Consider the following 13,672-nt stretch of genomic DNA (forward strand, 5'->3'; position numbering starts at 1 on the left):
AAGAACAAAATCACGAAAGATGAGAAATTACCATATACGGATTAAGTGTTCATACTCACATGCAAAAAGTTTACAGAAGTGTCCTTGCACCACTGAAAGTGATGCCACTGTCCAATGTGCTGCAGCAAATCTTGTTAGTGACCTAAGACAGTCATCCTGATGTAAAGAGATTGATGCAATGAGCAAAGAAGCCAGCATATAAGGTACATTTCATCCTCGAGCAACGTGGGGGTTGGAGGAGCCGAGCAGTTGAAAATCTGCATATAACTTCTCACTCCCCCAAAACTTAATAGCCTACTGCTGACTAGAAGCCTTACTGATGACATAAACAGTTGATTAACACATTTTTGTATGTTACATGTATTACATACTGTATTCTTATAACAGAAGAAGAAAAAAGAAAATAGTAAGGCCATTATGACTTAGAGAAAATACATTTATGGCACTGTACACACACACACACACACACACACACACAATGTATAAGTGAACCTGTTCAGTTCAAACCTATGTTGTTTAAGGGTCAACTGCAGTTCTCTCCTTTCAGGAATTCTAGTTCAGAGCACAGCTTGTCAAAGCAAAGCTGGATGCATATGAGATCTCTTTTGGATATTTCTAGGTAGTAATGAACTGACTCTGTCACATCTGTAATGACAGGACTCTAACGTGAAATGAATGGAATGAAGAATATCTAATTGTATGCAGAAAACATTGAAGCTATCTCCTTGCAACCATGCTGCTAGTTCTCTAAGGAAACAGACACATGCATCAAGACAAACTGTGAATAACCAAGACTCCCAAGGTGATGTGGTATTTCTTTATTCTAAAAAGACATTCGAAAATGTGGGAAATCCTCCAAATAGTGGGGAAACTATGGGCAAGAAGATGGATGTAACAAATCAGGGTGTCTGCAGCTCATCAAAATTATTATAGTGAGGGGCGCCTGGGTGGCTCCATGGGTTAAAAGCCTCTGCTTTCGGCTCAGGTCATGATCCTGGGGTCCTGGGATCGAGCCCCGCATCCGGCTCTCTGCTCAGCCAGGGAGCCTGCTTCCTCCTCTCTCTCTGCCTGCCTCTCTGCCTACTTGTGATCTCTGTCTGTCAAATAAATAAATAAATCTAAAAAAAAAAAAAAAAAAAAAAAGTGACTACGTAGCAACATTGAGGAAAAAAAAATTTTTTTTAAAGATTTTGTTTATTTATTTGACAGAGAAAGAGACAGCGAGAGAGGGAATACAAGGAGGGGGAGTGGAAGAGGGAGAAGCAGGCTTTCTGCTGAGCAGGGAGCCCAATGTGGGGCTCGATCCCAGGACCCTGGGATCTGACCTGAGCTAAAGGCAGATGTTCAACGACTGAGCCACCCAGGTGCCCCAACAATGACAAAAATCTTGATGTAAAGTGAAGAATATAGCAAGAACAAAACTACATGTTAAGTATCAACTATAATCAAGTTTCAACATGCTAATGAAAAAGGTGGTGAACTGATGAGTTTTTCCCTTCCTGCTTAATTCTGTTTTCCGAATTCTCTGTAACACTGTTTGGTTCACCAGATATTGAGGACTACTAATATATGTCAGTCTCGGTTTTGAAGATCTTAAATGAACTTACCCCACTTCTCCTGCACTCAAGAAGCTCATGGGCCTGGCTGGGGGCGGATGGATAGGGGATTGGGGTGAGCAGAGGTGGGGAAGGAAATGGCGAGGAAATGACTGTAGGAGGTAGTATCACAGAAGAGGGATATCCCCCTCATTGGGCACGGCTCAGAGGTTTCCCAGGGAAGGTAGAGCTTGAAGAGCCATCAAAAAGAGGAGTCTATTTGGGGCACTCTAACAGAGAGGAAGGCCTGGGAATTAGCATTTGGGAACTGGGAGTAATTCTGTCAGCTTGGACCATGGATGTGGGGATTGGCAGGAAGTGACAATGGAGAAACAGGTTAAGAAGTTTCAGAGAGGGGCGCCAGGGGGCTCAGTTGGTTAAGCAACTGCCTTCAGCTCAGGTCATAATCCTAGGGTCCTGAGTTTGAGTCCCACATCAGGTTGCCTGCTTTGTGGGAAGCCTATTTCTCTCTCTCCCATTTCCCCTGCTTGTGTTCCCTCTCTTGCTGTGTCTCTGTCAAATAAATAAATAAAATCTTAAAAAAAAAAAAGAAGAAGCTTAAGAGATAGGGGTGTCTGACTGGCTCAATCAGTAGAGCAACTCTTGATCTTGGAGTTTGAGTTTGAACCCCACATTGGGTGCAGAGATTACTTAAATAAATAACTAAATATACTTAAAAAAAAAAGTTTAAGAGATATAGTCACTGTTTGGAGGAACCCTCTGATATTGTATTAGGAAAAAGATTCAGGGTAGAGACTGATATAATAATCTAGGCCAGAAATGGTATGAACCAAATGAGCAGGAGTACGAATGAAAGGGACAGGACAAATAAAAGAAGAGGAATTCAACAAACTCTGCTGATCAACTAGATGGCTACTTAGATTGCCTTTTTAATAATCAACATATTACCAACTCTTATTTACTGCAAGAAAAATATCACAGTCAACTCTGATATATCATATCATTATATCATCATATATCTGATAGTTAAGAACTACCATTCTGCTGATTTACTATAAAGATACAATTCAGGATGGTTTTAATACTATGTCTACTTCCAGATTTTCCAAGTCCAAAGCAGTTTAGATACTTTTATTTTTAAAATGTTCCAAAGAGGATTTGAATGTACAACCCCAAGCTGAGTACTTCTGATACACAAACTATATTCTTTAAATGATAAAAAAGGGTCCGGAGACTCTAGTGTTTGCAATGAAAACAAAAGTCAGCAAATTCATTAGTTGTTGAGTGATCATGCTGAACTGTATTTTCTATACTGTTTGTTTCTTCGTTAGGCTCTTATATCTGTATTGTCAATCTTGGCACCTAAGAAATTTTTAAAAAATCCTAATGCCTGGGGCCCATCTCCAGAGACTCTAATTGACCCATGTAGAGCCCAGGCATTTTTTAAACTCCCCATGTGATTCTACATGAATAAAATTACATGACTTTGTTCTTAAGTGCACTTTTATGATTTTAAACTTGGATAGCAGGGCGGTCTATCACAATGACACTAACTACACAGTAAAAATGAGCAAGCTTTGTATATTCCTTCTTCATTCTTCTCAGTATTAAATGTATTATTTTCACATCAATTTGTACTACATAATGCTCATAAAAGGTAGTCAAATGTGGTAGTGAGTATGTTCTGTTTTATATTTCTAATTACTGCATTAAAAATTCAAGAACAACAACTCTTTTTAGTTTTTTTCCACTTTTCATGTGTTTAACCAAGATCTCTGGATGTGAAGAGCTCAAGTCTATTTAAAAGAAAGTCATGAAAAATTAAACAACAAGCATGACTTCTTCACTACTGTTGAAGAAAATGGGTTTTACTATGAAAGGAGTGATAAACCTATGCTTAAATAACCAGTTCAGGTTTTTAAAACTAAAAAAAGTAGAACTTCTGGGGCGCCTGGGTGGCTCAGTGGTTTAAGCCTCTGCCTTCGGCTCAGGTCATGATCCCGGGGTCCTGGGATCGAGCCCCGCGTCGGGCTCTCTGCTCAGCAGGGAGCCTGTTTCCCTTCCTCTATCTCTGCTTGCTCTCTGCCTACTTGTGTTCTCTCTCTGTCAAATAAATAAATAAAAATCTTTAAAAAAAAAAAAAAAGTAGAACTTCTGAATTTCTATTCCCACCATTCTGTGAACTGAGCAAACTGACAACTTACCAGTCTGCAAGGCAAAGGACCAAATAATGGTTTATCTTCATCACTTAAAATTCTTTCTGCAGATTAAAAATGGTTAAGATGATAAATAAACTGGACATTATGTATATTGGAAAGCACGATATTGTCACGTTTTGAAATCTTTTAAGTAATTTCACAAGAATTAACTCTGAATGAAAAGTAAAATTGAAAATACATCCTCTCAACCAACAAGAATGAGTTGTTGCTGTGCTTAATTTATAAGCTGTCAGTCTAATATTTTGTCAGTATATACTTCCTGCTTCAAAGTCTTTATTTCCTCAGACTATTGCCACTTTAAACATCTCATTTAAATAGAGGCTTCTACACATAATTCATGTTAGCACATGCTTATGACTTAATGTTGAGACAATTGTAAATCTCTTACCTATGCTTTGGATGGTGTATGCACAACTACCCCAACACATTATGGGCACACGGGGATCCTCCTCATTGGGATGAACCTTTAGTCCCACCTTGTAAGTAGCAGTTCCAAATGTTGTTAGCATTTCTTTTATGCTCTCAGAATAAGGGTTCCTGAAGTGAACATGTATAGAATTAGCTCAAAACAACGTGCTCGTGTTAATCAAATGGTTCAGTTTCTTAACAGCCATTTGCTATGCTGGAATTGAACCACTTAAACTACTTAAAAATAGAGTGTGCAAAGTGGGAATTAGAGACTTGCAAACTGTCTCTGCCTGAAAGGAGTTATACTTTATTTTGGTGGGCAGGGGTGAGGCCCAGGGCTGAAAATAAGCTATCCAGTGGAAGCCTACATACTGAATCATAACAAAGATTAAAGTTAACCCTTGAACTCTTTCTCCATCTACAGAACATTGGCAGTGTATATCCACTGCCACAAATTTTAGTTTCTTCAGGGAAGAATCCTCAGAGGGAAGCTGTTTTACACACTGGCATTTGGGGATCCCAAGTAAAGGACCGGTGGGGGCCTGATCATTTCACTGTGAAGTTAACAGGTCAGCAAGCTGTCAGCAAGCTCCAGCCTGCCCACCAGGAATCCAATGAGCTTTTGAATAGCCACCTGAGGAACAGTAAACATTTAAGGAAAGAATCAAACATCAAAGAGATAAACTCAAACAAACAGGCAGAAACAAAAAAATACAGGGGTAACAGAAACAGTATAGAACCCAGCAAATTTGAGAGAAATTTAGAGGATCAGTCCAAGAGCGCCCAAACTGAGGTAACAGTAGGACTATCTCAAAAAACCAAAAGGAGAAGACTATCGAAGAAACAGACAACTCTCATAGCTGAAGGATGGGAATCTTCAAAGAGCCTACTGAAAATGTAGCAAAATGGATGAGGAAAAGATTCACATACCAAGGAACAACACAGAGAAATTTTTAGAACACTGGGAACTGGGGTGCCTGGGTGGCTCAGTTGTTAAGCGTCTGCCTTTGGCTTAGGTCATGATCCCAGGGCCCTAGATTGAGTCCTGTGTTGGGCTCCCTGCTCAGCGGGAAGCCTGCTTCTCCCTCTCCCACTCCTCGTGCTTGTGTTCCCTCTCTCCCTGTCTCTCTCTCTGTCAAATAAATAAAATCTTAACCACAACAACAAAGCACCACTGAGAATTAAAGGGAAGATCCCACAGCTTCCAGAAGTAATAACTACAAAGGAATAGGAGTCAGAATAGCGTTAATTTCTCAACAGATGCTAGAATTTGGTAAAATAATACTCCAAAATCTAGATGAAAAATTACTTCTAACCTATCTACAGTTCTATACCCAAGCCATCAACCAAGTAAATAAATAAATGTATTTTCAAACATGAAAATTTAACACCCAGGCACCCTTTCTTAGGAATCAGAAGTAAATCGAGAAAGAGCATGATATGAGATTCAGGGAAGTATGAGGGGCATGGCCAGGGGAAGTCTCAGGATGACAGCTGTACCGTGTCTTGATAAGTACAGGAGGACACAGGCCGTGGGGGGGGTAGGGTGGTCCAGGACAGAAAATCATCTGATCCATCTGAGTATTTTCGAAAAGCTACAGCTAGACACCATGGGTGTCTGTGGGGGAAAGTAATATACACATAGAAAACCAAGTACGTGAAAGATATAAGGTGATTATTAACCACTAGAAAGGCAAAATTATATAAGGAAATAAAATCATAACACATAACTTCTATCAGCAGAGACAATTACAATGTAAAAACTGCCAATTGATTTAATTAAAACCTGAAGTAACTACCTACGCACTGGTGAGGGGCAGTGGATACAGCAGACTGAGGGCTGAATTAACTGCCAGTTAGTCAACAGAAAGGTAACGGTTTAAAAATGATAAATCAAGAGACAGTCGACTAAGCATTTTAACTAGATATATGGAAATAAATGGCAGAATAAACAGTATCATAGGACTGGTGATGGGGACGGAAGTAGGGGATGTGGAAGGCAAAGGACCAAGGCTTTTCTTGAGTTAACGTAGTACATGCCAGGCGTGGCAGCCAGGTGGCTTTACCTACAGCATGTCACTTTACCCTCACAACATTGACAAGGGGAATATTAGTACTCTCACTTTACAGATTAGGAAACTGAAGTACAGAGAGGTTAGGCATTTGAAAAAAAGTCGCACAGCTGGTAGGTAGTGCTGCTGGAGACTGAATCAAGCAGTCACAGTTTGGCTCTATAATCTATATTACACTTCACAATTAATTTGCTGGAAACAGGGCTGAAAATATTCTGGTTTGATCCTGGGTTACTAAGACACTGGTGGGGCCCTCAACAGAAATATGAAAGTCAGAAGGAAAGCACAGGACTTTGTGGGGAAGCTGAATAGTTCAGATTTAGATGTACTGATTAGTTGTTGCTGGGGAGAGCCAGACAAAGGGTAGAGCAGGGAGTCAGCAATGCAAACTAAAAGAGGTTGGTAGGAGTTAAGCATGTCATATGGTTCTTTGGTTTTTATCATGTAATCCTTAAACCTTAGATTTCAAGATCAATGTCTCATAATATTTTGCTCCCTAGTTTGATAAATCATATTCTAACCACTAAATTTTTCATTTTAACTGGAACAAGTGTGAAAGAAATCAAATAATATACTCACTTAGGATGAAAATCAGGCCTAAACCCTTCAGGGAGCTGCAGTTCATCCATATTTTCTGAATTCTTTGAAGAAGTGGTATCTAAAGAAATAAGCATTTTATATTATTAATCATTGGTTTATAGTAGTTCTGTAAATTTCAGTCATAAATTTCATTCTAAATATATGTAGGTCAAAGAAATTAAAAAATGACAGGGGAGAGTCCCATTAACAGAAACTGTCCTAAGGTACATTCAAAGCATGAGAAATAGTAGCTGACTGACCAAGGCACCTTTTACAGTCAACTATGCTTTCCTAATAGTAGAGCCACTAGAACACAGCTAGGGAAGGTAAGGAGAGTATGCTATTTTGTTTTAATAAAATCCAATGATAGAAGTTCTGCTCAGACCGCTTTTTTGCAAGGTCATTAAATGCCGTACATATTTATGAAACTTGGGAAGTCTCTGGTAATACCAACAATAAAGTGAGTCGGCTCGCCACGAACTAAAGCTGGCTCTCCAACTACTCAGTTACATTCCCCCACCCCCAGAAGCTCTTCAATAAAATGGGGGAATAAGTGAGAAGTATTTATTATAAATGTCACATGGGTTTGTATGTTTTTCAAGGAATAAGGAATAATGTAGTAAAGTCAAAATTAGTTTATTAAGACAAAGAAAATTAGAATAAATCAAATTTTAAAATGAGAGGTTTCACTTTTAAAATATTCTTAAGTAATTTCTTCTGGAGCTACATTTTCCAACAATCTCAGACTTTAGGGGAAAAATGAACTTATCAGAACTTACTAGGAATACTTTCTTCTTTCCTAAGAACCTGTAATGCTTTTATTTGCTGAGAGATTGTTCTAATCCACTGAGTCAGTTTTGGTTGGTCTGAAATATTTAACCTGCTAGAGAAGATTATAGAAACTGTTTAGTATTCTGTTGCTGCTTAGTTTAAGATACAAGAAGACTCTTCAAATGCTTATGAGCATAATAATTTAAACACATTTCAAATACTTAAAAAAAAAAAAAAGGTAGGGGAAAATTTGGTGCCTTAAAAAGATAATAGGTATTTGCCAATGGAAATGAAAAGATACTATTTGTTACTATGATGCTAACAACATTATTTGTCAAAAATTTCACTTTTTTCGCAGTACTGGAATTTGCTAATAATTCCTAGACAATCATAGCACCACCACTAGTATTTATTATGTGACAGATACTGAAAGCATTTTACAGTATTAGACTTACTAAAATACTCTTATGTGATAGGTTATGTTATTTTCCCCATTTTATAGATGAGGAAACTGAGGTTTAGAGCTATGTAACTTGACTAAGACCACATAAAGTACAGATCTGGCATTCAAACCCAGTTATATAGACTCCAAAAAAAGCCTGTGTTCTTCAGGACTATGATGTAATTGGCCTTCATGAGAAAACAAAACAAAACAAAAGTGATGTGTGAAACACAACAAAGGTAATTTTTTACTTCTTATATGCAGTGAATCCTTAATCTAACAATGACGAATTTATTAGTTCAAATACAGATATAAGTCACCATGACTTCCTGTTATGATTAAAAAGCATGACCTTACACTCAAATCTACTGGTGTGTGTTTTTTTTTTTCTACTGGTGTTTTAAGAAGATTTTGTGGTAGCATAAATAAGACACCATAGTTTGAATTCCTAAAATTAAAAAGAACTTTGCTTTGAGTTGAATCCAAATAGCAGAGAAATTAATGGATGATTCATATTCACAAAACTTAAATTAGTATTTGTGCATGTAAGGTAGATAGCATAATTCTATACTGAGATATAAAAACCAGATCTGAAGAGCAGACAGTATCAAATTCATATTTGAAATGAGAATATCCAATACTTCTATTAACTAGAAGCATCCTACAAATTATGAAATAACATAAAACAACAAAAATTTTCCATTTTAAAAACATCAACAGATTTTCATTTTTTTGGCCCAACTCTTGAAAGTATTATCAGCCAGTAAATTGTAAAAAATTATATTTGTTAGAATATTCAGTAAATTCACTTTGAGCGGCTCCTCCGTCCCCTACCAATTTACCAAGCTTATCTTGCAAAGTATGAGGAAGATACTTAAAGTAGGGTCCTAGAAATAAAGGAAAACAGTTTTCATAAACATATGGGCATTTTACACCTTCTATAATGGATGACCAAGAAACTGAGGTCTGGCCTGTTCCTTTCTAAAAACCAAAATTGTATTTCACAAGTCTATCAGAAGAAATGACTACAAAAAATGTATCGGGAAAACAATGTGATTACCTGGAGTGATTTCTCCTCTCTATGGTTTATCATCTCATTATCTTTAATGGAAAACTACCGCTTAAATACAAAGGTTTCATGGGCCCAAACTTACCTGTTAAAAATATTTCGTGGAGGAAGCAGCAGAGGAATTACAGTATTACTCAAGCACTCACAGAGGGGACAGAGGAATTCTCCGTTTTCCACATCGTAGCTGGTATGTAAGCGCAATCTCTGTTGCCTTCGCTGTTCTTTAGCTTGAACGGAATCAAAATACCTTTACAATTAGAGAACACGAGGTATCAAAAACAACGGTAATTTTTCTCAATGAGAGCCACAAGCTTCTACGTTTTAACTATTTTGTTTCCACAATACAATAAAATCTTCACAGTTCTTGGTCCCAGTGCTGTCTTGTCACTTTCCCAGGGCCGGTGGCTACTTGCTAGCGGAAGTGCATGATCACCGAATGAGCACAGTGCTACAATAACAACACTGATTTGTTGGTTTTGCAGGAGAATAGACCGAAGTAGAACAAATTTGAGGTTATCCCACCTTAGGTCGGGGAGCCAGGACAATATCAGGAAGTAACAAGGTAAGAACAAGGTAAGTACTAACACCTTTAGAGTTAAGACTGAACACCCTGGAAAGACATTACTCATCTAGTGTTTATGCCACCATAAAAATCTTTTTTCTTTGTCCAGCTTGTGAGTTAATACAGATCCCCACATTAAAAGATATATCTGATATACTATGAAGTTTCTAAGTTACTCCTTTAACATGTAGGACAAAGTAGCTCAATTTTAATTGTTATTAGATAGTGATATGCGGTTTTTCTTCAGCATCTCTAATTCTTTCTCCCTTTTTTCTAGAATGAAATGTCCTTTATTTAAAAAGTTAATTTTGAGAGTTTGGATAAGCTTCTCTTGACTAGTATTAAGAATATAAATTACCTTTGCCAACAATGGGCATGCATAATGTGCCCACAGCTACCAGTGTGTGTTCCGCAAGACAGATCAGGGTGCATGAATAATGGATCATATTTTTCTGCATTACAAAACAAAGAAACAAAAAACAAAACAAAAAACCAAGCATTTAATCTTCCTATAATAAATGTACAACTTGTGAAATCCTCGATAAGAGCTTGTAAACTTGAAATGAAATGCTAGTTTATTCCTTCGAGATATCAGTCATTTATGCAAGACCCTGGATTATTTAGAAAGCAGGACTCTAATTTTTATCACCCTGAGCAAATGAAACATCCCTAAATTGTTAACTGAAACTGGAATTCTGTATTATGTACATCTACTCTTTTGAACATTCCATGCTTTCAGGGCACTGAGAGACTCCCATCCCCTGCAAAAGCCCAGAACTTGTTCTTCGTGGGGCTGCCTTTAATACTTTGGTGGGGCTGGGTCACCGTATCTGCAACAAAAAGGTGTTTTGGCAATAATGGGACGCCCCCTAGAGGAGATTCTGCCTAAAGACTCTCGTGCAAAGAACAGTCAATCACAGTACCAGACAGAGCCAAAGTGGGAACAAAATACCCAGGACAGCAGCCCAGACGGGGAATAAGATAATTTAGACAGTTGTCCGATCTAGTGGTAATTTTTATATTCAAAGGAGATGAAAACATGAAGACAAACTTAAGATGGCTCCCTGGCTTTTTAGAATTTTTCAAATTCTCTATATTAATTAGTATGATCTTAGAAATTCCATAGCATTCTATAAAGAATTACTCAAGTTTCAATTTGCTTTACATAGCATAAAGAAAATATTTCCAGATATAAGTTGTGAAAGCATTTGGAAAACCTTCTTATAGCCAAAGTTTTTTCTTCAGAAAATAACTATTTAAATAAAACTGTTAACTTTAATCTTTGGCCTGGAATGAAATTTACAAATCGTGGAGTTCAAATGACCATTTTTTAAGATGAAGCAGACTAATCCTTATCAACTAGGTGTTTGAGAGCCACACTGTGAAGACTTTCCTTATGGAGAAAGAGCTATCATACCAGTGGGTTTTTAATTCTACCATGTAAAAGGCACTTGTTAAATAAGTGCTTTGGAAATTCTAAGACACAGTTCCTACTCTCAAGAAGTTTACTGGAATTGTCGAGGCATATGCACATATAAACGAGTCTAAGAGTAGAGATATGAAAGTGTCTGTGGTGGAAACAATAATGTGCAGCTTAGATGCCCCCGGAGGAATGAATGACTTACTCCCTCCTTAGCAGTTGGAAGAGGGCACTTTACTCTTATTCGTTAAGTGGCAACTGCTTTGCTCAAAGTCACACCTCTTTCCAGAGGTGGCCCACAGTCACTGATCAGTGTTGGGGTTTAAAGACCCTATTCCCCTTGCTCTGACTCGGAACACCTCCAAAGGGCCATCCAGCTAGAGAGCTCCAGTGGGGTGGGATGAAGCCTTTGGGGGATTGCATGAAAGCTCAACTTCTCCGTTTGCCCAAACCTGCTCCCTTCCTCTCCATTCCACAGATGTTTATTCCAAGGCTATCCCGAATAAATGTCCTGCATGGTAATCTCTATTTTAAGAGTCTGTTTTCTGGGGAACCCTATCAGTGATATTATTACTACTTTGCATCAGAATCTGGCTCAAGGACTGCTTCTCACATAGGTAACTCACACAACTGTTGCCAAGAGATCCCACTTTGGATCTATTCAGGAGACAAAATTATTATTATTTCCATGTGCCAACTAATTATTAGGACTTTCCAAGTGTATTGAAGAATGGGACTGTTAAGTACCAATTATGTTAATGTTATATCACAAAGAAAAGCTTCCTTTTGAATCCCTGTTATTAACCAGCTATGTAATTCATGACTGATACTTAACTTTCTGGAGTGTTTCCACATCTGTCAACTGGAAAATTTCTGTCTAAGACAGCTGCCTAAGACACCACCAACCCTATGGAGTTATTATCAGCTTAGTAAAATTTCTGTGCCACACTGAGTGGCAATCATTAAGAGGGAGGAGAGGATCTAGCCATGACTTACCTGGATCCTGAATGAATTTACTCCTGTTTTTTGATAATACAGTTGATCTTTGAACAAATGCTGCCAGAACCATTGCCTTGCTCTCCACCTTCACCTCTTGCTCCTCTTGACACAATATACAAGTAACAAACTGTCTCTGTTCAGGGACCTGAGTTTGTGCTGGGCCCAACGCTGTAAGTGCCGTATCTGAAACCATAGGGCTGTGATAAAAGGGCAGACGTTTCATGAACAAGCCTAAGAAGTTTCCATTTAATCATAAAACAGTGGACTTTAGGTATGCACATATTGAACACGTGGTATGATTTGAACTGGCAGTAGTCATTCATATTTCTCAAACCTTCTCCTATAATCCTCACAGCAATCCAAAATGCAAAACAGAAGCCACTCAGTTAACTGAACCTAGTACACTCATTCTTTTTTTTTTTTTTTTCCTTCTTAAGACTTATTTATTTATTTGAAAAAGAGAGCGAGCGAGCGGGGTTAAGTGCACAGGGAGAGGGAGAAGATCTCAAGCAGACTCCCTGTTAAGCGTGAAGCCTGATGCAGGGCTTGATCTCATGACCCTGAGATCACAACCTGAGCTGAAATCAAGAGTTGGATGATCAACAAACTGAGCCACCCAGGTGCCCCTGTGCATCCATGCTTTTATGAATGTCAAGGGTGTTCTGTGTGACATATCATTTTGAGTGTTCACATGGTATCTCATCTATAGTCAAGAGATATACTCATAAACATATACTAATAAACTCAAATTCTAAGACTAATTCCTCTAGTTGGAGATTGTAAAATTTACCTACCAACCCTTCTAAATTACTTTAAGACTAAACATGTACTTTTAAGGCAAAAAAGCAACATCTTTCCCATTTGAGAACCAAGGGTCAAGAAATTTAAAAAAATTTTTTTTTTTAACTTTTACCTATTATCAAGAACAGCAGATGTAGAGGCATCCAGTTCTAATGTCTGCTGAAAGAGTTCTTTGTTCTCATCAATAAAGTGCCTCTGCATCTCAGACATCTGGGCCATGATCTTTTCTCTGCGCAGTCTGGCAATCTCAGCTTTTCTCTTCCTCTCAGCCTTGTCTTTGTCTCTTGAACTCTGAAAGTATGCTTCATTTAGTTAGACCATTAGATGCCAAATGCACATTTTTCCCCCAAAGCAGAACTACCCTGATTGTAAATACTAATTAAAAAACTGTTTTATAATGTCACTTATAAAACAAGAGAAAAGATTTTTTTGACTTGTTTTAGAAAAAAGAACAGGGAGCAAAAAAAATTTGCTACAACAAATAAAGATAAATAGTGGCACATTTTTTTGCAACTCACGTGTTTTTGTAGTAATATCAACTACCAACTTATTACAGATAAAATCAATTGTGGGTAGTGAACTTGCTACAATCCTTCAGTAGGACCACGCTTTGCTTCTCATACCTCTTCCATTATGGTCCCTTCAGTCTCTGCCACGGGACTGGTGGATGAGCTTTCTCTTATCTTCTTAATAGCATTAAAAGTCTATGACAGAAAGTATCAGTTATTTGGAAGCTATGAAATATTACAAAAATTTAAAGATAACAAACACTGA

The 13,672-nt window shown here is 37.9% G+C and overlaps 1 protein-coding gene across 6 annotated transcripts in view; it reads right to left on the reverse strand.

Annotated features, from left to right (window-relative positions):
* The window catches only part of UBR2 (ubiquitin protein ligase E3 component n-recognin 2), a 126,555-nt gene that overhangs the window by 16,648 nt on the left and 96,235 nt on the right, over nt 1-13,672 (reverse strand). For 3 of the 6 annotated variants that reach the window (XM_047732585.1, XM_047732582.1, XM_047732583.1), the window contains exons 28-37: nt 13,522-13,602; nt 13,011-13,189; nt 12,095-12,294; nt 10,037-10,130; nt 9,202-9,363; nt 7,614-7,717; nt 6,835-6,913; nt 4,164-4,312; nt 3,761-3,816; nt 60-156 (exon numbers count right to left, since the gene is read on the reverse strand). In XM_047732585.1, the coding sequence (XP_047588541.1) occupies nt 60-156; nt 3,761-3,816; nt 4,164-4,312; nt 6,835-6,913; nt 7,614-7,717; nt 9,202-9,363; nt 10,037-10,130; nt 12,095-12,294; nt 13,011-13,189; nt 13,522-13,602 (1,201 nt within the window). Of the gene's footprint in view, nt 1-59; nt 157-3,760; nt 3,817-4,163; nt 4,313-6,834; nt 6,914-7,613; nt 7,718-9,201; nt 9,364-10,036; nt 10,131-12,094; nt 12,295-13,010; nt 13,190-13,521; nt 13,603-13,672 lie in introns of those variants that run through there. The other 3 variants (XM_047732584.1, XM_047732586.1, XM_047732587.1) reach the window with 3 other exon arrangements.

Source organism: Lutra lutra, chromosome 6 (genome assembly GCF_902655055.1).
Source record: "Lutra lutra chromosome 6, mLutLut1.2, whole genome shotgun sequence".
NCBI lineage: Eukaryota > Metazoa > Chordata > Mammalia > Carnivora > Mustelidae > Lutra > Lutra lutra.